The 25,591-nt window shown below is 41.1% G+C and overlaps 1 protein-coding gene across 1 annotated transcript; it reads left to right on the top strand.

Moving 5' to 3' along the window:
• The first annotated feature begins 8,125 nt into the window (after window positions 1-8,125).
• Window positions 8,126-19,478, top strand: MAL2 (mal, T cell differentiation protein 2). Its single transcript, XM_050305955.1, has 4 exons — window positions 8,126-8,332; window positions 10,733-10,903; window positions 15,150-15,308; window positions 17,575-19,478. The coding sequence occupies exons 1-4, from the start codon at window positions 8,198-8,200 to the stop codon at window positions 17,653-17,655; spliced, it is 546 nt and encodes a 181-aa protein (XP_050161912.1). The 5' UTR covers window positions 8,126-8,197; the 3' UTR covers window positions 17,656-19,478.
• Window positions 19,479-25,591: the final 6,113 nt, after the last annotated feature.

Raw genomic sequence — 25,591 nt, 5'->3', positions numbered from 1 at the left:
AATTTATTTCCCCCTGTGAGATAGTTTATAGGTCCTGAAAATGCTTTAAAGTTTGTCAGAGGAAATCTAAAAGCTTGTCAATAAGTCCAACAAGAAACTTCAATTCAACAGCTCAGGAATACCAGAGCTTTCTGCAAGCTCACATATGCAAGAGAGAGCTTGCTCAGGACCTGAAGAAGCAAAAATACATTTTCTGCAAAACCAAGGACAAAGCAGAACACAAGTGATTCATATGATCTATTTCCAGATATGTAATTTAGTACATTGTTCCTCAAATGCAGCCATTTCTTTCCTGTTTGTAGTGGGGGTCTAGCCAGGTAACTAGAGATACACAGAGGCTCTTGGTCAGCTGAATCCCAGCGTGCTTTCTTTCACTGTGCACCAGGAACCTGAAAAGGTTTCAAGCAAGTTAAGTATTTCTTTTCGAGTATAGCTAAATGTAGAAATGTATGAACAAAATATTAGTCCTGTAGAACAAATTACTTCTTCAAAGTACCCTATAAACACTAACTACACAGCAGTTAGACTATGCTATTAGTAAAATAAGGCATGGAATAGTGACCTATTTATTCTTTTGCTATTATGTAAAATTAATGAGCTGTGTTTTTTGACCACTGATTCATCCTTCTTCCAAATACATGCGGATTAAAATTTAAGCTACTTAAATAGCTCCACAAAACTACTGGTAGGCAGAAAATGGCAAGGCCATTCAAGTATTTGAAATGCGCTGCTACAGAGTGTAAACACTTCAAAGGATATGTGAACATAAGGTCCCATTCTAAATCAGACTCCAGGGTAGAAGAATAATTTTGTTTAAAGGTTCAGGAAAGCTGCTGTTTAAAGTTTGTTTGGTTTTATTTATTGATTACGGCCTTGTGAATAAATTACAAAATTTTCCTGGTGGTCAGTCCACTGTCCCTTTCTCTCCCCTCATCCAGCACCTCTGAGAACAAGTCCACTGTGATGAGTTAGTTATTGTAGTGAATGAAAACACCCACTACATAAGAAGAGCATGTGCAAGAAGTGGAAAAATGTCAGGAAACGAAGCACAAAGACATTAATGAATACAAGAAACCATCAGTAACTGTGACTGAAATAAAATATTCATTTTCTGTTTGAGTAAATTCTGTGGTTGTCTCATTTAAAATCATGGAGGGAAAGTGAGACAGTTGGTCTTTAACTTATTTTTTTATAGTCTAAACCACATCTTAGCAGACTGTGTTTCAGTATGAGGACAACATGAACCACCTCATCTTCCTTGATCATTCACAAGCTAAACCTGCTAGTAGAACCACAGCTTGTTTTCTATCCAGAAATTGCATACATACTGTGTGTAACACTTATTTCTTCATGAAGGACGCCAGGCCAACAGGAATGCAGTTTAACTGGTTTAGTATTTATGAAAGAAAGGAAAGAAAAAAAAAATCAAACCTGTTTGCTTCTCTGTGAATCAGAACCTACTTGATCAAATGTTTAAACTTACCAAAACATTGTGAAAGAATCTGGGCCTGGGTTCAGTAGGAACTAAGTGGCTGAGATAGGCCTAAGAAGCATATTCATAGTAGTTCTATGAAATAAAGATATTGTTCTCATGTGTTCTATTAACTTCTGCTGTAGCTTCAGCACTTGGTGAATCAGAAACAGCTACTATTTGGAACTTGCCATCAGTATCAGGGCTGTTTTTCAGAGGATGCAAGCTCATCAGTAGGAAGTATTTCTCAGTATGATGTCAGAAGATCAAGCATTAGAAACAGGGTTCCTGTTCTATAAGGGGCATCCACGTCCTGAAAACACCTGAGTGTCCTGTGGGGGTTATCATTGCAGAGGACAGGCAAACTCATATTAAGGTCATAACTCTAAAGTTCAAGGTTACAGAATAAGTATTTCTGTTTACTCTAGGTAAAGAAAATGAGAAAAATGCTAATATATTGTGACCCGTTCATCTCTTGGAGTCCTCAGGGATGTAAAGCACTGTAAACTTCACTCAAGAAAATACACTCCAGATAGCATTTTCCCTAAAATCACCTATATATAAGAACATCCAAATACCTCTTTATAAACAATTTGATTTTCATAATGAAACCAATATTCTTCCACTACAAATGAATAACTGTGATAATTTAATTTTTCCCTTTACTTAGTATGGGCACAGGAGTAGAGCATCTCAAGATTCAGAAGCATGGCTCAGACCACCAGAAGGATTCTAGAAGTTGCATCAGCATTTCTTATCTAAAAGGAAAATCCTAATAATGGCTTTCCATCTAACTTAAAAGAGAAAAAAATCCATGTACTGTACGTTCCATAAAGAAGATAGAACATGGCGATGTATCTGATTCACAAGTTTTGTGTTCATTTTTAAACTGTCCTTTTGTACTGAAATCAAGCAATTTCAGCACAAACGTAATCAACCAAAAAGAAACAAGGAATGGCTTTGCCTTGGTCTGAACCCCTCTGTACCCCCATTTTCAGTGGCTTTGATGCAAAGGAGGTAGAGGGAAACCACGACTGGGGGAATGTGATCCCTTCATTAGGCAACAGCTCAGTTACACTGGCTTATGTGCAGTTTGAACTACCACGAGGACGTTTGTGGACACCAGAGGCACTGGATGCTTGGAGGCTGGAGGCTCAGAGACAGTTTTGAAATGATGCATAGTCAGTAAAAGGATTACAGGTCTGTCAGTAATTCAGTAGCTGAAGAGCTCCCTCTCAGCCTTATAACTCCAGTAGTTACTGTAAATAACAACGTGTCAGTAGAGTAAGACCCTGCTGTTTCAAGCAAACTGAAACTAACTACAAATATACATTATATATCCCTTAAACATGCCCATACTTATATACAAATAACTCTTCATCATCCTACTTACAGTCATCAGATAAGTCCTAATTATGTGTATACATTTTAACACTGATAACTCCTTCTTATTTATAACTAAATAAATTCAGTGCTTTCAAATCTATGCATTCACTCCTTTTGCAGCAGCATTTTTATGCTATATTAAACAATTACAGTGTTTTTTCATACGACCCTATTTTAATGTCTCCTTCCTTCTCCCTCCTTCCTGAATTCATTCATCATGAAATAAAGTCACCATTGTCTTTTGCTTAATAATCCTTTGCCATCTATTGGATTTTTAGCCAGGAATTTGCTCAATAAAACAAACAGTCCCCAAAAGGCAAACAAACTGCAACTGAGGAAAAAGGTGACTTCCCGTCAGTACTGATAGTTCGTTCATCAAAACAATAGATCCATACTCCTGAGCAACGACAGATAAGATCAGAGCCCAACACATTATGAGTAAAGATTAGTACATCAAGCCTTGAGTGATGACAGAGTGAGAAGAGACCCACGCTACGAGCAGTACCAATGGCATGGTGCTGTACTGCATCCTGCACTGGCAGCACTTAGCATGTCCTCCTGCCTGTGCTGCTGAATGTGAGTTCCTCTGCAACCGGCTGGACTGGTCCTCTTTTCCACCATGACGCCAGAGGGGGACAGGGAAAAAAACAAAGCATTAAGTATTGCTGCTGTGCAATCTGTCTGCTGGTTTCCCTGGGCAATTCTGTCATAAACAATCAGCGCCATTTACTCATCTCTCATCTACAAGAATGTTATGCTCCTGGTTTGTACCTCTGAGACTTCTACATTCCCTTCTGGGGATCATCCACACAAAACGTTTTTCCTGATGGGTCACCTATGCCAAGAGCAGCACACTGAGTTCTTGAGACATTATCCCATTAGGTAACTTTGCTCTGCTCTGCCATGTCCCTCTCTACACACCCCGCCTCCTGCACCATGCCAATTCAGGATCTTCCTCTCTTCTATGATGAGATTTTGTATTTTTACCTCTGCTGCACCCTCACACATCTAAAAGGAGTTCCTCAAAGTAAATTAAAGGAGAATCAGCCCTCTGAGTGCACCTTAAACTACACTGCTAGAGAACAGCAGTGCCACCAAGTCAAATAATTTGGGTGATGATAATCTTAGGAACATGTAAACGACATTATTGGAACAGGTCAGAGACCTCAGTCCCTTCTCAGTAACACCGGCTTACTCCACCCAGGAGGGTCCCTGGCTCGATGCCAGACTCCCAGCTGTGTGGTGACTGTGTGAAGGGACCCTCAAAGACCCTTAACCATCCAGCTAAGAATTCCCTGCTTTAAAGGGCATCCTGAGACTGTGGAGAGCCAAAGTAGCCAGGTCAACGCCTTTCATCCCAAAGCTGTGGGCACAGAAGACACTTCTGTGGGAAGAGGCCATATCCAGAGTACTACCACAGCCTTATGAGCCAGCCAGAAATTACTGCTTAGAGCAGCTCTGAGACTGCTTTAAGCTACTCTAGGGACTGGTTTGGCAACCAGCCATCCCTGGGACTAGTGGGCCAAACAGGTGGCACATTTATTAACCTCCCCTCTTCAGCACACATCCCAAGCTCAGTTTAACTGGATGAAGTGAGAGATTTCAATAGCTATTTTTCCCTTAGTGTAATGATGCAAAAAGGGGCACCATGCATTCACAAGCCTAGCCTTGCCTGTTAGAAATAAAAACTGTTGCACTCTCTCCCAGGAGACCTCAACGATGTAATGGCATTGCACACTAATTCATAACATGCATAGGTCCAACCATTATCCTCAAGTTCTGCTACCACTGAGTAAATACACTAGACAAATGACACGAAAGGGTTTCCTTATCACTCATCTTATGCAAACCAGTTTTATGCCTATATAATTTCACTGGCTAAAGGAGAATGACTCCAGAGTTTGTACCAGTATTAGATCAGAATCCTGCATGCAATTTTACAGAGCATGTTAAATTAATTAATCCATAAGAAAAACCAGTCTGCATTTTATACTATCATCTTCGGGCTTTCTATTTTTGATATGTAACTAATTATGGGATTAAGAGAGTCTGTGTTCTTTCTTAAGAAAGAGCAGCTTTGCAAATCTAAAAGAAACACAGATGACTTTTGGGGGCAACTTCCTCCAGAAAATAAAAGTTTCTGGAATAAAGAAGCAGATCTTAATACTATCTGATCCTAATACTTTCTGAGTTCTGCTCTAGCTTGGGGAAATCTGTTTGTGTGTAAACATAGCCACAGGAGAACAGGGCTACTGTCATTTATTGGTTTTTATTTTCCATCCCTTTGGCCATTTTGGTAGACCACCCTTGTGCACACTGCAGCATGGGACGTGAGATGACATCTCTTCCTGAAGTGCTTCTGATAACATACTCAGATAAGGTGTCAAGGACCATGAACGCTTACACTGACATTACTTTCACCTATTACTGTAGTATCATTACTAATATTCAGCTTTTCCATAAGTGTCATGGTACATATTACAAAAGGTAGCCTGAATTTTGCTGCATAGGACTGCTGTATAAGTACTTTTCATATTCTTACTGCATTTTTCTAATGGTTGATCGTTGAGGGAGGAGACTTACAGTATTCCAAAACAGATATTTTAATTTCTGTATATAAGATATGTACATATTACATCACTGTACGTGGAACTTAAATCATCGATTATTTTCCATAATCTAAAATTGATAACAACAGGTTTTGTAGTTCTGTGACAATGCCCACTTTGTGTTAGGCTGCCATAAGCATAAGAATATGAAGGAGAAACAGTTTGGACTTTATGTTATAGCCATTTAGGAGCAGTTTTTAGTCCTTGTGGTTGTATAGACAGACCTTCCTATGCACAATGAATCAATATACTTCCGTCTACTTGTTGACTCAGTGGACTTGAAGCAGCATCATTAGTTTACCTTGTAACATGCCAAGATGCAATTAGTTACATAAAAATGCTATTAAAAAGCAGTCCAACACAAACATGTGCTTTTGCCATGGAAATTTAAAAATGCAATCCTGACACTAATCCCTTAAAGAATCCAGATCTTTAAAGATTCAAACAGTCATGAATCAGTATAAAAGCAATCTCGTATAGTGCTGTAGTGCATCCTGTCTGAACACAGTAAAAATATTTTAAATGTTTAAAGTTTCATTTAAATGATTCAATTTCAATGGCCAGTCTTTGCGAGCGAAGATCCGGGGAAGGTCTTTCCACCTTCCAGCCTGCGCATTGGATTTTTTAGGTGAGACACAGTGTGCGCGGAACTGAGCCCACCCTTTAATCCTAAGGTTCATCTGCCGGGGCCAAGCGAGCTTGGACGGTGGCAGTGAGGTCCTCAGGACGTAGGTGGGTTGCCTTTAAGACTAACGAGCTCCATCTGCCCGGGAGTGGCCCTGACCGGGAATCGAACCCGGGTCTCCGCGGTGATAGCGCCGCGCCCTTACCACTAGACCACCAGGGGCTTTTAAATGATTATGGTTCAGGAAAAAGCCCTGCCAAAAATCTACTCAGCATACCTATACCTCCCAGTGAAATTTAGACTTTATTGTAAAAACCTACTAAAATTCTAGAAAAGAAGTGTTAAAAGGAACGTGCAGACTAAAAGGAATGGTATTTATAAGCAAGAAAAAAAAAGTGAATGTATGTGGTATGTAATCATTAGTAAAATCCAGTGCTGTTGGAGTTCACACAGATTAAATGTACAGCTGGATAATAACACTGGAGATGTTTATGACCAAGTGTTATTTGTAATTCCTTTGTATAAGATAAGGACAATCACAGTTCTCATTCTGAATCATAAACTGATCAACCCAGCTTTCTGCCCACTCAGATTTCTTCCTCTGCAGGACAGTCTCAACAGATTTAGGGCCAGACTGTGAAATTAATTGGACATATGGTCTCCATAATGCAACTCCAGGAATGAACCACCTACACCCAAATCACTTAGGCACCAGTCTGAATCCCATTCCTTTCCAAAACACACCCAAATCAGGTCCTGTAGGCATGCACCTCCAGAGCCTAAGTCCTTTCCTGAAGATAAATGGATGGGACACAGGGTTCACTTTTAAAATAGGTCTAGAGGAGAAATATTATCTCATTGAGTAACTGATGGGGTAAAGCACTTAGAACAGAGGGAAGGCTGAGCTCAGTGCCTTCCTCAGCCTAATGGGGTTTCAATCCCACATCTCCTACTTAAGAGTGCAAGAGGCATCCAGCTATAACAGACACAAAGAGAGTACAATAAAGAATGCAAACTGTTGCTTCTTCCTCCTTTAGAAGCCACAATTTCAAAGCCAAGCGGCTTTTACTGCATTTTAAAAGCATCACAAACCTATTTATGTACTAGTTATGGTGGAAGCATGGATGAGTATGTTTACTGGAGCCAACTGCTCTCCACCTAGAGCTTGGATTGGGGTGGGGAAGACAGGCATCAGGCTGTGGCATTTCTTGCCATAACAAAGGCACATCCCAGAAACACCATGCATCTAAACATAAAGGAATATAGTCCTAACATCTGAGCTAGTTCAACTTCCAGAGCAGCTGCTACACTTGAATGAAACCTTCTAAAAATGTAATCTTTAAAACTGAAGCTGTATGTGTTGAGGATAAACACCCAGAAACACTGCATGGTTTAACAATTGGGTGAAACAGTGCTCAGTCATCCCATAGTCAGGACACCTCATCCTAAACCAGTCTGGGAGAAATAACAAAACTGCTGCATAGTGCCATCCTTCATCTGGGGAAAATGTTTATATAAAGAAGCATAAGAAAAAAATGCATTATGAGTGGTCTGGTGAACATGTGCCTTTCTAGACCCTTACCTACCCAAAACTTTTACAAACAATTTTCTATTACTTTTAAGCAGTTGCGCATGGTTGAGCCAGATTGAACGAAACGAAGATACACATGAAATGTTTTCAGTATTTTGAATGGGCAAGGTTCCTTTTTTAAATGTTCCTTTAAGAGAAAAAAAAAAAAAAAAAGTACAACCTCGTAATTTCGAAGCCCCAAGTATCTGTAACCAGAAGGTAAATAACAACCTTTTGTAAACTGGCATTAGGAAATCACGGACTGATTCAGGATTTGCGAATGCGGAGCGCTGCGCTGCCGGGGAAGCCGGACAAGCGCCGGGCGGGCCCGGCCCGGCCCCAGGTCGGGTTCCCGGCTCGGCAGGGCCGCCCTGCCAGCCCCGGGCGAAGCGGGGCGGTGCCGGCCCGGGCCGGGCGGGGGGCGGGAGGAGGCGCGGCCCGGCCCGCCCTCACCTGCCCCCGCCCCCTCGCCCACCTGGCCGCGGCTCGCCCGGCCTCGCCGCGCTCGGCCCCGCACCCGCCGCCGCCGCAGCAACATGTTGCCCAGGGCAGCCTCGTCCATGCCGCCGCCTCCCAACCCCGCTCCCTACTTCCCGCCTGCCCGGGTCACGCTGCCCTCCGGCCTGGAGATCCTGCGCACCTTCTCGGGAGCCGTCATCTTCCTGGAGATCGTGAGTGCGCGGGGGAGTTCGGGAGGGGGGGAGCGGCCACCGCCTTCCCGCGCTCTTCCCTGCCCTCCGCGCCCGCTGCCCCCGCGTTCCCCGGGGGCGGCCGAGCCGCGGCTCCTCACCTGCCATTTTGTGAGCGGGGCAGGTGCGGGGGCCGGGCCGGGCCGGGGGAGCGGGACCCGGCCCCGGCGGGTCCGCTCACCGCAGCCCCGCCGAGGTGGTTTTCGCGGGGTGGTTTGAGCTGTCGAGGACTTTAAGCCACTCCGTGACCCAGACCCGAAAACGCAGCATGGAGAGTTACACCGGGTTTTTCCTGCGCGCGTGTGTTGCTGGTCCCGTGCAGACTCCTACAAGTGTGTTCAATGTCATGTATGTGTAAGTCCTCACTGGTGTACATAGGGCTGAGACCTTTGAGCTAAGGCCGTGCATGAGGCTCTGCATTGCCCTCGTATTGACTAGTAAGAGGGGAAAAAAAAAAACCTCGGTAGAACTGATTTTTTTTTTTTCCTTGGGGTCAGAGCAGAATGCTGCCTGCGAGCTGGGTCCCCTGCCTGCGAGCTGGGTCCCCTGCCTGCGAGCTGGGTCCCCTGCCTGCGAGCTGGGTCCCCTGCCTGCGAGCTGGGTCCCCTGCCTGCGAGCTGGGTCCCCTGCCTGCGAGCTGGGTCCCCTGCCTGCGAGCTGGGTCCCCTGCCTGCGAGCTGGGTCCCCTGCCTGCGAGCTGGGTCCCCTGCCTGCGAGCTGGGTCCCCTGCCTGCGAGCTGGGTCCCCTGCCTGCGAGCTGGGTCCCCTGCCTGCGAGCTGGGTTCCCTGCCTGCGAGCTGGGTTCCTGCCGGTGAGCTGTGTCCCTGCGTCCCGCCCTGCAAGCTATAAAACTCTACCTGAGCAAGGACTTCAAAACACAAGTCCAGGCACTAAATCAGGCCGTGAGTCAGTAGGAACAAAAGGTTAATTAGGTTGGCCCACCTATTGTATATCTGACAGCTGAGCTGAAGTGGACAGGTGTGGTGTGAGGGAAATAGCACAGTAGTGGGCGCCGAGATTAGCAGTCTCTACAATACATTTCTAAATTTATTTTTAAAGAACCCTGCAAGTTTGCATATTCAAAATACTGAAAACATTTCACGTGTCTCTGTTTTTTTGTTTAACAGACACTTTGTGATATCCCTTCTGCTTCCTCACTGCCCATCACTATCTGGTCACTGAGTAACAGACTTGCACCTGCAGTCTTGTGAAACTAGAGAAAGTTTGCTTCTTCACAGCAGCTAAAAAAGGAACCCTAGAGAACAACTTGAATACTAATACATAAACCCTTGGGAGCTTTGAACTGAGACTTGCAATGCATCTTTACATATGTGCTGCTGCAAAGTAACTGAGGGAGGAACCAATTAATTTTATAGGAGGCATTTTTTAAAATGTGTCTCTCATCCAACCTTGATACAAAAGAAAGTTCTCTGAACCTGAAAATGTAACCTCTGACTTCTTGGTTGTAAATCTGTAGAATTTAAACAGGACAGAAGTAACTTGCTTGGAAATTAATTGTAGTTGTCACTATTTAACAGGTTGGATTATGAAGTTAAATCTTTCTGTAATAAATGAACATACTTCAGATGACAATTGTGATTCACTCAATTTATCCCTTTTTATTAAGAGGCAGAATTTGCAGGAAGAAATAGTACCCTTCCTTACAGCAAGAGTTGATTAAACCAAGGAAGTCTTAGAGTACATAAATTCTCCATCAGTCCATCATAGCACAGTGTTCCTCTCACTCTTTCTCTGTGATCAGTATGCTGAAATGAAAATTGGCAGTGCTGAATTCTTCCTCAAGTTATGATGATTCTGGAAAGCTGTATAATCTTTACAACATAATTTACAGCATGCCTTATTGTATATCCTAGTCTTCTCTTTCACTTTATTGCTTAATGTGTTCTCTTTCGGTTTATTATTACAAATACATTGAAAAAGAGAAGTAGTTTCATCTTTTCTGTATCTCATCTGATTAGGACTACTAAATTAAATAGTATGAGATTGAATCAAAATCTGAAGTACATCCTTCTCGTGACAATTTTAGTATATGTAGATAGATTTGCTTCACATTTCTTATATTTTCCTCAAAGTGAGAGGGTAAAATTTTCAGTAGCAGCACACAGGTCACCTGGGTTCGTATATCCCATTTTCAAGACTATTTTAAGAACTTTAAAGAATTTCAGAGTGGCTTTGTCTTACCACCACTTAGTGCCTATCATTTCTGAGAAGAGGACTTGGCTCTCTGAGTACTTTGGAAGTGTTTCCTCTTGGTTCCTAAGAGTAATCTGATGATGTGTAATGTGTGATATCAGTTCTTAGGCAGAAAGGACTGAATGAAAGTTATCACTCAGTTCATTCTCTGTATTCCTTCCCTTGCAGCTGTTCGGAACAATAGTCTGGATTTTGGTCGCTTCTACCCGAGTTCCACTGCCGCTGCTGCAGGGATGGGTCATGTTTGTAGCAGTGACTGCATGGTTCCTGTCCATTGTGTTCCTCTCTGTGTTCCTCTTCGGCTATGCAAATAGAATTGCTCTCAACTGGAACCAGGCGGTAAGATTTTTTTCTTTATTTAAGGATTCCCTTTGTTTTAGAAACTGAAAATGATGTAATGAGAACTACTGATCCGAAGTCTTAATGGCTGGACTTCTGTATCAGGGAAAAGTTTTTCAAAATGGAGGAATTCAAAACTGGAAAAAGAATAGGGTTACAAAGGTGGCAGAGGAAATACAGGACCTGTTTTATGATGGATGCTGAAGGAGCTTTCAAAACTTTTTGGAGTATACTTGTCCTCTATAAGCACATAAAATGTATGAGCAGCAGGAAGAGGACTAGTTTAACAAGACATGACAACAAATTGGTTTAAATGGCCAGAAATTATTGTGGACTGGAAATGAGAAAATACTTTCTGGCTATTAAAGAAGTGGTAGTAACACCCTGTAAATAATGGGACTTAGAAAGATACAGCTAATATTGTAAAGGAAGGGATGGATTTGTGAACATTCTGTGTGATGGGCTTGTCTGAGATACTGTGATAGTTTGATATAGACCTTCCTTGGTAACCAGGTCGAAACTAGGGAAGTGGCCATTCCCAGTATTCCATCCTTTTTTTTACATAAGCAAGAGTATAAATAAGAAGGAGAGGAGAGTCTCCCCTATTCTCTTCCCTTGGACTTGAAGGCAGCAGGTCCCTGTGGCCAGTCTTGCTTGTCTGGGAGTGAGGTCTGCTGTGGCCTGTTGTTTTTCCAATCACAGATACCATCACAGATACCACAGACTGGACTTTAGCACCCAGAAGGTCCCCTCCAGTTCCTAAGAAAGTCTATGGGTGACTTTTGGGTTGATTCCTTAAAACTAAGGCAGCAATGCTAAATGACTGTTAGACCTTAGGTGGTCAAAGACAGAATAACCTGCAGGATGATAAAGCTTCTTACTAGGAGACTTAACGTTTGCCTGGTGAGACTACAGATATAATTATACTCTGCCCAACTTTTCCTCATTGTGAAGACAAAACTTGATTCTTGCTGGAATTGATTGTTGTGGCTTGTGCCAGCAGTTCTCACAGACTGTATGTTCCTGTTAAAAAAGGGAAGTTGTTTGCTCTGGTTTTGCTGAGCTTATGGATACCTCAGGTTATTGACTGCTGATTTGTGGGCTCCTTTTTTGTAATTAACTGTTCTTTACTTTGAGTTTTTAGTACTCAAATAGCTGAGTATGAGATGATATCACACTCTCTTATATTACTGAAAGTGGGATGGCAGAACTCTGATCAGAATGGAAATTTTCAAATAAATCTAAAAGGACTGCAACTTCTAAAACACTAAAATGTTTTAGTGTAAAGTGTCTGTAATTGCTGATCACCTTAACCTTCCTCCTACATGGCTTAGTTTTCCTGTTGACACTTTCCTTGATCATAGCTGGAATTGCGTGCTTCAGTATCCACATCTGTGGAATCTGTTCAGGTATTCATGGACAGTCCCTTAAAACAAAAGGTCTTTAAAGCAAATCATAGAGCAGTCATGAGTTTGGAGCTCAGATAACTTCAAAGCCTATCAGTGATAACAGACTGGATTCTACTAAAAACAAACATTAGCACTTTGACAGTGAGTACACATACATACAGCATCAGCTTTCCAGCACAATACAGGCAGTAATTAGGCTAATAATGAGTTACAATCACAGACACCTTTACAGAGATTTATGCTGCAACATCCTCACAAATTATGATGCAACAAAGCCCTTGAGCATGTGCATAACTGAAGTAAATTAATAGTGTCCTGGGTTTCATTGAAACTGTTTGCCAGTTTACAATCATGCATCTATTTAAGGGTTGCTAGGTAAGGATAAAGCCTTCTATAGATTGAAAATGCTATACAAATTTCATCATATGACAATTGTGTGTGTGTTTCACATTGGCTACTTGATACTGGCAATGATTTGTTGTACTGTTAATTTTGTCCTCTTGCATATAGTTACTGGAAAACTTTCTATGTCAGGAAATAGCTACAAAACTTGTATAAAAGCTGTATCTGTAGCTTCATCTGAAAAGCTGTCGTAACTCAGCATCTTAAATAAATGCAGAAAGAATGATTTTATCTCTAACTTGGTAACTAAAACCCAGCCCCTTCCAGCTTTCAATAAAAATAAGACTAGATAGATCATTTGACCACTGTTTTCAAGTACCCAGGTGTTCTGTAACTTGTTGGCACTAAACTCGTTAGCAGCACTTCACAAGATTTTTTTTTTTACCTTCTGTTGCAAATAAATAATTAATTACTGGAAACAGTAGAACTATTTTTGTTACGATAAATGCAGCTCTGCATTTAGTAATGTAAAGGATATATCCATTAATGCTAATAAAGATATTTAAGAAATAAGATGCTACACAGTGGAAAAGATGGACCTTATGGAACCACATCACTCGGTACATCACTGTATTAAGCCAGATGGTATGACAAATACTGTCCTTTACAGCCTGACTCACAACATACTCATTTACAAAATTACATGAGAACTAACTTATCATGCAGATCTGTTAATATTTTACAAACACTTTGTATGAGGTTCCAATGATTATACAAGTGTGGAAGCAAGGGAGAGTTAGCACCATGCCGACAATTACTCAAAACCAAAAAACTCTCCCTCATAGGACCTTAGGGTTTTTGGTCACAGAAACCATAACCATGTGAACGTGAAGCCTTACTGATGCTACATAGCTTCACTGTAATTGCTTCCAGGAGAAGGAAATTAGAGGGTTTGGCAGGAGAATGACGGAAATTAAAGAGTTTGTCTTCTGAAAATATCTCTCTTGTATGCAGTCAGTCCTGATCTAAGTGGAATGGGGAACTGTAGTAGCAGCTTATATTGTAACTTATCACAACTGCTGAGGGTGTGATAAGTAGCTTTAGCTGCTATCAAATATGGAACAAGTCATGGGTTTGAAAAGAAAATTCTTGCAATAAAAAGAAAATCTCACATCTGCCAAGAAACTGCATATTTATAAACAGGGAAATGCAGCATATTCTCACTTTGATATCAGGCAGACAGTAGGTAAGGATGTCACACAGTAACTTCTAGTGCATATAAATGCTGTCTGCTGCTGTGCTGGGCACACATAGTGTACCCTGGGTTCTCACTCTTGGCATGCTGGTCGTCCATTGCACTCAAGTGAAGTTAAAGTTCACAAAGAATTCATTATGCTGGAGATAGACTTTTGATGATATCGTGGATATCATCAAAAAGTATAAATATACTTGTGTGTATTTTAAAAATTGTGTGGCTTTTGCAGACCTGCACAGGTATAGGCACAAAGTACATGTTGTGTGGACTCAGGAATCGAGTGCAGTGCAAATGTCAGTGCAATTTTCAGACTCAACAACAGAAGGAGATGTTGGAAGAATATTTTAGATGTTTTAAAACTGTACTGCAACATGTCTTAGATCTTGCTGCTGGAACACTGGACTCTAAAATAGAACTACAAAGATACTTGAGCATCAGACCTTTTTCATGTGTGTCAGTAATAGAACCCTGAAATGAAAGTTAGATGTTTAAGCATTATGTTCAGTTAGCATTCACCACAGAGGAGGGAATTGCCTAGAGAGGTCTAAGAGAGAAGCATATTTAAAGTAAATCCTAACACCTGCCCTCTCAAGTCTCAGGCATTTTATTCCACAGTGTCAGGAAGAACTTTTAGATTACTGACTATTGGGTAGAGCCAAGTTAGAGTCAGTTGAGGAAATGCCTCTATTCTTGTGTTCAGATGTTGAGAAGTAAATTTCATCTGTGTCAAGGCTGAGATGTTTCTGGGCTTTCACGGAAGCAAAATTTAGGCATGGAGGGGGCGTTTTTTGAGCTCTGGTTATAGCTAAGAAGGGATGTGGGGGACTGCAAGGTCGTATTTTACTGCTTGAAATGTGATAAAGTTGGCCTGTATGTCCCTTCTTTTTTATCTAAGCTGTATGAAGGGAGACTTCTGTAAGCTCCAGTAGCTTTAAAGTGATCTGAGAGGTCAGCATGTGTACATAAAGATGAGCATGTGCCTCTTAATTTGAAAGAATATAAGGTTTGGGGAGAGGGAGAGCTGCCCTGTATCACGACTAATGTTAGTGAGTTGCTTATAAGTACAAGCAGCTGTGAAAACATGTTCAGGTTAAGCTCTCGCATGGATTTAACACAGCTTATCTAAAGTTATTGTTATCAGTGCTTGTTTCGAGTTTCAGTATTAGATTTCATTCGTACTGGGACGAGAAGAATTACGTATGGATTGCAGCCCAGACTGATTCTGTTATTTGCTTTTTAGGATTTTATTTTCCATGGAGCTACTTTTGTCTTTTATTTTGGAGCTTTTCTACTCCAAGCGGCAACTACATCTCTGCATCACTTTCCCCGCAAATTCAATTCCACCACACAAGAGAGGATTCTAACTGGTCATGAATATAACATAAGCATAGCAGCTTCGGTATGTATTTTTGTGTATTTGTATCAGGGGAACAGAAATCTGTTGTAAGTCCTTGTAGCCAGCCATTCAACTTGGGAACTTAACAGCAAGCTTTAATAGAAAGAGGAGCTGTGAGAGAAAGGATTGTCTTTGAGAGCAGCAAATAGCGTCTAACAGCAACATGCAAAAACTGTTGGTATAAGCTAATGGGATATCTACTCTTCACTGCAGTGTAGAGTTGCTACTCTTCACCATAGTGTTTTATGTAGATGATCACTACAGTGTATAATTTTTAGACATGGTAATTTGTAAAGCAGTGTTGATTATTTGAAGAAAAAATAATAACTGAAGCTTTATCAAAGGATGAGGTATGAATTTCATGCCTGTGCTCAAATTTCCAGTTGTCTTTTTTTTTAATATCATTTAGATAGTCCTGAACATACCTTGGAGAAATAAAACTGGACTAGACCTTTGTGAAGCTCCACATATGTACTTATTAAATCAGACATAAAGTTACGTGTCAGGGCCATATTGTCTCACGGCAAGAATGCTTTTCTTGATAGCCTAAGTTCGGAATGCATTTTTCCTACTGTGGTTGCATCATCACTGAATCCCTGTATCTGCTAATGTGAGTGTGCATAGCCAAATCAGAAAATATACAAGGCTCTAGGTTTCTCCTTGGCTGGACTCCTCAGAGGCAAGTAGAGGTATACCATGTAGGCTCAGTTTAAAGAACTGAAACTAATGCTCTTATTTTTTGTTCCGTCCAGAGGGTCTTGCATACCTCAGGGAACAATGTGTATTTATTAAGCTTCTAAAACCCTCTGCAGGTATCTGTTGTCCTTAAAAGTACACCATAAAATTTGCATAGTAAACACCTTTAGTTCATCTTAAGATAAAAACAGATGGACACTTTGAAGAGGTGAAGTGGTCATGTCAGTCTCCAAGTCTGGAGTTCCTCACCATTACCCACCTCCCAGTAACACACAAGTACATCTGATCGGTGTGGCCATGTGGCACAAGGACAGAGGGGGTGTCTCATAGCTGTACCTGAACTAAGGGAGATCTTTATAGTAAGCAGGTATCTTGAATTCTACCCTTAAGCGTACCCCTCCAATCCTAGTTTAGTGTGTTCAGATCCCACTGAAGTTATGGTCGCTTAAGTCATTTTGTCTGACAGCGGGATGGTGGGTACTCCAAGAGACCATTTCCCCCTTCTGTACTACTTTTTTAAGGAAGAATTCAGTTCTTCAAACCTCTCAAATCCCTGGCAAGATAGGGGAGGAGGAGACTCTTCTGTAACTTGCCTCAGTATCTTCAATTAAGGGATGCTTGAAAATAGGGAATCAGATAACTGTAGTCTTTAATGTATTTTTACTTTTTTGCAGAAGTGTATATTTAGGAAGTCAGAACATACAGAAAAAAAGTTTGTAATCCTTTGTAATACTTCATTGAAACAGTCTTGTAAGCTACCTAAGAAAAAAATGTAAAGGGTTGCTAACATTCTGTCTTTTAAAATTACTTTCATATACTGTGATTAAAAATATATATGTTCATTTTTTACAGATGGTATTTCTATGGTGTAGCATCTATTCAAAACTTTAACTGTCAAATTAAGACTTGTATGGAAAGCAAGGAATAGGTTGTTATGATTGAATTTGTATGTTCAAAGAGATATAACCCGTCATTACATATTCAATTTCATTGTGACATGACCTTCATTTCAAATCTATCCAGTTCAGTTCTTGAGCAAGAGCAACTTCCTGGTATTGTTCAGGAAATTGTTCTAATGGCTGCATATCTGGTCAAGGAGGCCAGACTTGGAGTTGTTTCTGTATTTCTGCAAGTAAAAGAGCTCTGCTATTTAGAGGGATGTCTTCTTGGATGTTTGCTGATAAAGACATTCATTTGAAAACAAATATGAGATTAATGTTTGATAAGTCTAGATAAGAGAAAACTGAAATACACAGTGTATATACACGTGTTTACTTTGTACCATAACTTTGCAGGAATTCTATTTAATATTCTATTTCAAAATGTCTTCTGAAGCAAGCAAGTGAAAAGTAGTTGCATGGGGTAGTAGCAAAATGGGGTTATAACAGAGAAGTTCCTGAAGAGACTTCAGAGGATCCCAAACCTATCTTTACTTTAAGCATTTTGGTTAGGAGGGGATAAGTTTTGAATCATTTGTGTCCCTATATTCATTTAGAATGGAAAAAAATAGTAGAACAATATAATGTGTGATTCACTTTTTCCTTTTTTCTTTTTTCCCCTGCTTCTTCTCTAGATTTTTGCCTTTGCAACAGCTGTTTGTTACGGTTTCAGCACAGCCCTGGCATTAAGGAGATGGAGGCTAAATAACAGCTGAAGAGAGGTTAACACCCATGTGTTCCACTTCAGATCAAATTAAGTGCTACTTGTCTGTTTTACTGTAATCTAATTCCAAAAAGACTTTTTTTCTGCTTAAAATCTGTTTTAAATGCAAATAACCCCTAATTAGGATTTCCTCAACAAGTTTCCATCTCTTCCCTTTCTAATATTTACTTTTATTGTGTATGCATTATAAGTGTACTAATTGTGTGGTATTAGGGAGTTCAGGGATAAACAGACATGTCATTACCAGACAGCAGAACTCTAGTGCTACATCAGTAGAGGAAGAAAGTGGAAACTAAGCCAAGATGTTGACTGCATAGGCAGCTAAAAAGCTTCCCCCCTTATTAATTCCTGAGATTGGGCCTTAAGTGTCTTGCAGCCGTAATGGTGCACTCCACACAGGTCCAGCCTTGAGGCTTCTTGTAGAGTCATGGATGTTCTGTGTGCTGCTCTTTACATGATCAGACCTGACTTTGAAATGCCAACTTAGTATATATGTATTATTAACTTTGGTGTACAGAGAATATATTTTAAATAACCATGCAGTGAAATCTTTTGATACTCTTTTGTATCTGCCATATCTGTCTATGGTCATCTGATCCTTGAAGCTTATTACGTTCCATACTAGATGAAAACCATTTTGGACTGTCAATCAGTAGTTCATTAGTTTTAGGAACTATTTATCAGATCTATTTATACTGCAAAACAAAACAGTGCATTTGTGTTGTGTGTATATACATGGTGTATTTTTGTTTAACAGGAGTATTTGCACTGTTTTAGTTCTTAGAGTACAGATTTGTTTTTGTTAACTTAAAGTGCTGTATTTGTTAGGTGCTATGTGAGTCAATGTCATTTGAATGGAATGTTACCAAATGGTGAATAATGTCTGACCTCAATTCTTGCAGTGTGTTATTTGCTGCATTCTAAACCTGCAGTGTTGTAAAGGTGTTTTTATTTGGAGAGATGCCTGTACAACATCTTACTGAAGGCAGTGGAATGCAAAGCAGTCCGACCACTATGGAGTTTGCTTTTCGCACGAATGAAGTTTAATTGAGCCTTTCTTGAATATCCTGTTGTATAATGACATGCAATATTATATATAGATAATTGATTTAGCAAAACTAAATGATAAGGTTGTGCTCTGCTCCCTGACACTCATGTCCTTTTGCAGATGGTGAAAATTTTTTTTTATAATGCTGGCAAATAATTTTTGCTGTTGTGAATAGTGCCAAATAGAACCTGGGAGAATAAAAGCTCCCTGTCATTCGTAAAACAGCTTGTTGACTATGTCCTGCCAGTGCACCTGAATATTCTGCAGAGACCAGCAGTGCTTGGGTAAGGGAAGGCAGGATTTCCTTCACTCCCAGGCCTACTCATTCTCCTTGAGCCAACAACGGTATCTGCCGTGGAAGTTGTTTTATCAAACTTGTTAAGTACAAAAATCTGTGAGAGGCAGCCACCCTCAGCAGTGCCCTGCAGTCCCTGCTGACCCAGGACAGGTTCTTATGGGTGACACGGCACTGAGTGGCAGCCCCTCTGACTACAGAACCACGTGGTCATCCAGAATTACTGCAAGTGGGATGTTTGCCTTTATCTGGTTTCTGAATCTTTTTTTCTTCCAAAGATTTTGTACTCTTGTCCGATTTTTTTTTCCTAATTCTCTAATTGCATTGAGACTTTTTGTGAACATTTTATCTAGAGCCATATACTTTTAAAAATACTTCATATTGTAAAAAATACCTTTACACTGGAGTATATGGATGAAAGTATATAACAAAGACTTATGCTAAGCAGCATTAAAGTTCCTTAATATATTTATGGCAGTAGTCTGGTGAATATTTTTGTCTTTGGAAAGTCAAAAAACTACCTTGCAACTTTGACTCACGCTAGACGTACAAAATTGAGGCTAAGATCTCTTGAGAAGGCACAATTCCATTGGGGCTGGTTTCATATATATATGTAGTTTCACAGCTGTTTTGCCATGTGACGCTGCATGAATATTAGAATAGTAAGGTCGGCTACAACAACATTTCAAATGGATGCTGATTTTTGTTGTGGTTTCTCCTGTATCCTGCAACCTGGCTGTGCACTACTCACCACAGTCTCTGCATGCCACAACTATGGTCTTAGCAGCCAGCTGGGGTGATGGAGAGCAGATCTTAATGTTTTGGCCATTTAAACCTACAGAGTAGGAATCCCACACGTGGTGTCAATTAAAAAGCTTCCCAAGTTTCGTCAGCGTTTATATCTAACCTACAAGTTCAAACCTGAGCTGTAAAGGTCATGATTGATGGGTGCTACTCAAGTCTGCCAATCTACTTGTAGAAGTCCAGATAGCAGAGTGTGGTTAGTGTATTATGGAAACTGTTTGCACAGTGAGGAAAGACTGAACTTTTCCCTCTTAAGTATCAAAGACAAACAAAGGACAGAGAAGAGATAAAGTTAAAAACTACAGTAATGAAGAATGACTTTAACAGCCAAAATGGAGTGGAAGAATGGAATTTTTCTGTTAGTGCACTTTGAAGAAGATCTAAGGAAAGACACACCAGAACATGCAGCTACATTCTTTCAAAAAAAGAAAAAAGTCAGTAGTTAATTTGCTATTACTTTGTACTGGGAGCTAAAAAGATAGGTGTGACTCAGAAATGGTATGTGGTTGCTGTCTGTCTGTATGCAGATACTGATATGGGAATAATGCATAATCCTTATGATAGGTATTATAGGGGATACGTGCAAGCTGGTTCTAATAAGTCTCACTCTTCCTTGTACAAAAATTCCCCCAAGCCTATGACGTTGAAGAATGCAAGCTTAGACCTTCCAAAGAGTGGGAGGAAACGTAGGGAGATAAATTATCTCAATTAATTTTAAGGTGAAAGGAAGAAGACCACAGATGCTAAATAGTGTTTTCATCAAACATCTCTATTTGATGTGAAGTCGCAATGCAGCAGTGTCTAAGACACCATGCAGGTCCCTACTCTTAGAAAATATTTCTAGGTGTTTTGGATAGGGCTGTGTGGTAGCTACTGGTAAATTAGGAGAAGCCTCAAAGGAGACTTTCCTTCAAAGGGTGCAGAGATAAGCAGCAGTTTACTGCTTTTTGCTAAAGAGAAGTGAAAGTGAAGATTTTAGAAACCTAAAATTTTATTAGAATTTTGTCAGAAAATATGCACAGCAAGTGCTTCACAGGAGTCCAGACTCTGCTTCTGCCTCGCTGAATGTCTGGAAATAATCAAAAATTATACAAGTCCTGCAGTGATTATTGACCTGCGAAGATCAGTCTGTTCAGATTCTCATGATTTCTGTGCTGTATACATTGGTTATAACTCCTGATGTGAGTAAAGTTATGCTACGTAAAATGCTGCCTTAAAATACAGCTGTAAAACACAGCTGTAAAAGGTGAGAGAGACAGAACCAGTGATCACAAAAATCTGTGCCCTTCATAAAAATTAAAGAAAAAGCACTGGATAATCATTAAACCAGCTCTTCTTTCTCTTTTGCTTCCAAAACAAGGTGACACAGTGCTGACTCCCATTGCACTTCCTCTAATCATTGTATTTTTGCATTTGCTTTATAACTAAAAAATGTTGACCTTCATAATTTCTCCATCTGAATTTGAAAAACTAATGCTAAGAGAGCTTAAAATTCTGATAGCTTGTTTGTTCCATTTTTGTTTAGATACTGTGAAATCAGTCTCTGAGCAAATGTCCTGATGCCTTTCACGTTCCTCTGCCAAGCTGCCCAGGTCATACAGAAAGGCTTCCCAGGGTTTTGTCTGTGGATAACAGTAAACTAGTTCTCAGACTGAGATGCAAACAGAACGTTGCTCTTTTCAATATTGAAAAAAGAAAAACTTGAAAATGAGAGCATGTTGTATTTCTTTCTTAGCTGTATTTTGTACAATTGGTCATGACATATTAGCCTTGTTGAAACACAGAGAAAACCATCAGAAAAAAAAATAAATCTGATTTACTGAAGTCAGTAAACAGCAATGGAAAGCTCTTAATTTTTTTTTAAGAAGTTGAGTTCAGCATGACTATACCCCTTTCTCCCACTGGGTTAAATTTCTCTTGGTCAATGATGGTGTTTATCTAGATACCCTTATAATATGACCAGCTCAGAATTTACAGTATTTATCCTCAAGGTGCTCCTGGAAAGGGGGGAAGTGCTATTCCCATTTCACAGGTGGAAAACTGAGAGACACCAAGCAACAACTTGCTTGCTGAAGGCCTCTCACAGGAGATCTGTGGTGGAGCAGTAAAAGGAAACCTGGTTTCTCAGGTGAGTTTCTCCATGCCCTGCCCAGCAGCCCCTACTGCTGCCCACTGTGGGCTGGAAGGAAGCAGCGTAGTGCAGATGGTGTGTGACCTGGCCCACTCCTGTCTCTGTCCTGGTGGTATTACTCTGGCAGTTAGTTACATGGGGTTAAAAGGTAGAATGTGGAGAGTTATGAGTCAAATGGAGGTTTAACGTGCCAAACTGGCTTTACTATATCAAACATCATAGTTTCTGGGTGGGTATTCTAACAAATTTTGATTATCCAGTGATAAATAGGCTACAAGGAGTTTCTGTTTGAGGTGTTGATCTACCTCCTGCATCTTAGTAGAAGAAACAGATCCTCAGAATCTACAATTTCAGCTGCTCCCTGCTATACAGCATGTTTGAGCCCTAAATTCTTGGTGCTGGTAAAATATTACCTGCCTTAAACCTGCCAGGACATAACACTTTTCAGTTCAGAAACCTGAGCTAAGTTTTGGCAACTAACCTGTCAAGCTGTTTAAGGGAACCCACTGATCAAACATGATTATGCCTAGGTGTGGTTTTAACACCTTTCTTGCCATAGGGTTATTGCGAATATCTGTAAGGATTTTGGAGATTATGGACAAAATATTCATATACATGTCCAGACTTACTGTGCCTGTCTCCAGAGAGGCTCTTATGCACTTCATGATCCTTGTGGGTCCCTTCCAACTCAGAATGTTCTGTGATTCTGTGATTTAAATATCCAAAAGGTGGGTGTCAAGAGTGCCAGACTCTTTTCAGTGGTGCCCAGTGACAGGACAAGGAGCAGTGGCCATAAACTAAAATACAAGAAGTTTTGCGTCAACATGAGGAAGAACTTCTTTCCACGGAGGGCGGCGGAGCACTGGAGCAGACTGCCTGGGGAGGATGTGGAGTCTCCTGCTCTCGAGATATTCAAAACACAGCTAGCTGCAACCCTGTGTCACCCACTTGAGGTGACCCTGCGTTGACAGGAGGCTTGGACTAGATGATCTCCAGAGGTGCATTACAACCCTAACAATTCTGGGGTTCTGTGACTGAGCTCTGTGGATCCCTACAGTCTGATTATGGTTGCACTATTACTAGTAATCTTAAAAGAATGACTGGAGATTTTAATCTCATCTGAACACCTTTTCCTGTTCATCTCAGCAAGTTGTGGCCTATGTCATTGGACCAGTGATGTGGCAAAATAAACAGCAGATCAGCACAAGGCCAGAGGAATGCTCTACTTCCCTTGCAGAGAAAAACATCATAGTATCATAGAATAGACTGGGTTGGAAGGGACCTTAAAGGTTCTGCCCTCCTGCTGAAGAGCTGGGACCTCCCACAGCCCCATGACCCTGTACAAAGGTTCTGGGACTTCCTGGTGAACTGATTATGGGCTCGGGCAGCTCTGCTGGCAGTGCCCACCAATGACTGGCTTTTAACATTACTTTGTGACAGGTGATGTTTTGGGTTCGATAAGCTTTACCAAAGTAATGATGCAAAAAGGGGTTTTAATTTCTGTAAACACTTTGCTGACTCTTGTTTTTCCCACACAAGGATCACAGCCATTTTAATTTGTAAGTACTTTTAAAGTGGAAAACAAACTTTAACATAAATTAATAATATAATTAATGATATCATAGGTCTCACGCTTCGCAAATTGCATGGCCTGGGAGTATTTCCAGACACCTTGGTCGGTATGAACTCCCCAGCTTGGTTACAGCTCTATGCCACAGTAAATCCTCAAAAAGCATTTTTTCTTCTCCCTGCCTCTTACCTGGTTTTGGAAAGAAAGAAGGGAACTTCAGAATGATCTAAACAGGCTGAATAACCCAAAACCCAGTGTGGTGTATTGGAATATGATTCCCTGTTCGGTAGCACAAGAAGGCGTGGATGGGCCTAAGGTGGTTACACCAAGATAAGATACAGCAAATGGGGAAATGGGGTGGGAGACCTGCCAGTTAGAAAAGGAGAATACGACCTTAGTACTTGGCTACAATTGTTTGCTGTATAAAATCTGGCATTGAATCCAGCACTTAGCTCTATAATATACCTGTTTTTCAAACTGTAAATACCTTGGCCTGGGATCTAAAGCCCTGGGGAACCTGTAGGGCCAGCTTAGAGCTTTGGGCTGTTGGAATAAGAGGCAAGATGAATCATCACCAGATGCTTTAACCCAAAATTCAGGAGCAGAGAAGGGAAATTGTTTTCAGGTCCACTGTCTAACTTGGTATCAGCTCTAAGAGTTGGGAGAAGGGCAGGAGTAGTTCTCCATTACCTCTGTTCCCTGGCTCCAGTTGCCGTGGACCCTGGATGAGCTGGGGGACAGAACGGAGGAGGACTTGTACAGAGGTGTCATCTGAGTCCTGAGACATGCCTGACTTACCCACAGCAGTGGCAGCTGTTCCTGGACCAAATCCAACATCCAGCCCCTGACCTATAATAAAAATTAAATATATGCAATAATGAAATTGTCAAACAACAAGGCTGAGTTTTAGCTGGAGCAAATGTTCTTAGAACAAGACACAGTTACCTCAGAGAGAAATTTAATGGTGAACAAGAGGCCAAATTGTTCTTTTAGTTATATAAATGCAACTTCCAGTCGCCAGCAAGGAATTTCACTAATGGAAGTAAGAGCAGAATTTTCCCTTGGCACTAAATAGAGCTGACCTTTGAAACAAATGGTATTACAAATTCCTTGGCCTTGTGTCATTTGCTATTTCTCTTAAGGATCCTGCTGCTAGAGTGAGGTTCTGCCGGGATATGCTTCTGCTACCATTAAGGGACAGATAGCCTTTGTGGTCATGGCAGATTAGAAAGTCTGAAGACTCCAAGATAAGAATCCAGCACTTGTAGAAACTCATTATTTTGGAGGACCAGACGTGGCTTGTGAATGGTTTAGGGTTGGCAAAGTGGAGAGGGTATTTGAGGTGCAATATGGCCTAAAGATCCTAAGATGAAAAACTGCTATGTTATCACCAAATTCCAGTGCTCTTTTAGGGATCTGAGTACCTCTGCTGGCCGAAAGCGTAGCAGGAGAAGAGATCCGTGCTGAATTCCCTTCCATCCAATACACCGTAACACATTTTGGTGGAAGGAGACCCGCGGAGATAACCGAGCAGCTGCCGCAGCCCGGGGCTGACCGGGGCAGTCGGGACCGGCAGATGGAGCCGCAGCGCCGGGAACCGCCCGGTGCCAGCCCCACTGCAGGGCTCCTACCCTAATCCTGAATAAACAAAGCTCCAGGAGTGCAATTAGGAACACTCATTATAACTTAGGTGATTTATATGAAAGGACCGGGCTTACTTTTTCATCTTTTTGTTGTAAGAAGACACAGAAACAGCTCAGCACTGTACGTGACTTTATACTTTTGTCACTATGAGTTGTGTTAAAAGTTTCATGTTTATCAAGAACAATCCTAGGACACAAATCCTACAATGCAAAGTCCTTTTTTGTGGAGCTGAGGTAGCTCGAGACTTCACTCTTCTCCCTGCAGGACACAGTTGGCTTTATTGACTTCTAGAAATCATTTGTGATTGAAATCCATGTAGCTCCACTAGGTTAGAGAAGTAGAAACTAGCCTTCAAACCTTAAGGAGATTTTGGAGGGATTTCTTTTTCCTAGGGATAACCAGGTCAACTAATGTAAAATGGCAATGGAACCAGCTC

The sequence above is a fragment of the Myiozetetes cayanensis genome, unplaced genomic scaffold, assembly GCF_022539395.1.
Source record: "Myiozetetes cayanensis isolate MyiCay16 unplaced genomic scaffold, myiCay2020 scf1, whole genome shotgun sequence".
Taxonomy (NCBI): Eukaryota; Metazoa; Chordata; class Aves; order Passeriformes; family Tyrannidae; genus Myiozetetes; species Myiozetetes cayanensis.
Note: the sequence above shows the minus strand (reverse complement) of the source record. Positions and strands in the feature narration are given on the sequence as shown.

Coding starts and splice junctions, on each gene's coding strand:
- MAL2 (XM_050305955.1), top strand. CDS start 8,198: ATGTTGCCCAGGGCAGCCTCGTCCATGCCGCCGCCTCCCAACCCCGCT. Junction 8,333..10,732: donor CCGTCATCTTCCTGGAGATC/GTGAGTGCGCGG, acceptor CTTCCCTTGCAG/CTGTTCGGAACAATAGTCTG. Junction 10,904..15,149: donor CTCTCAACTGGAACCAGGCG/GTAAGATTTTTT, acceptor TTTGCTTTTTAG/GATTTTATTTTCCATGGAGC.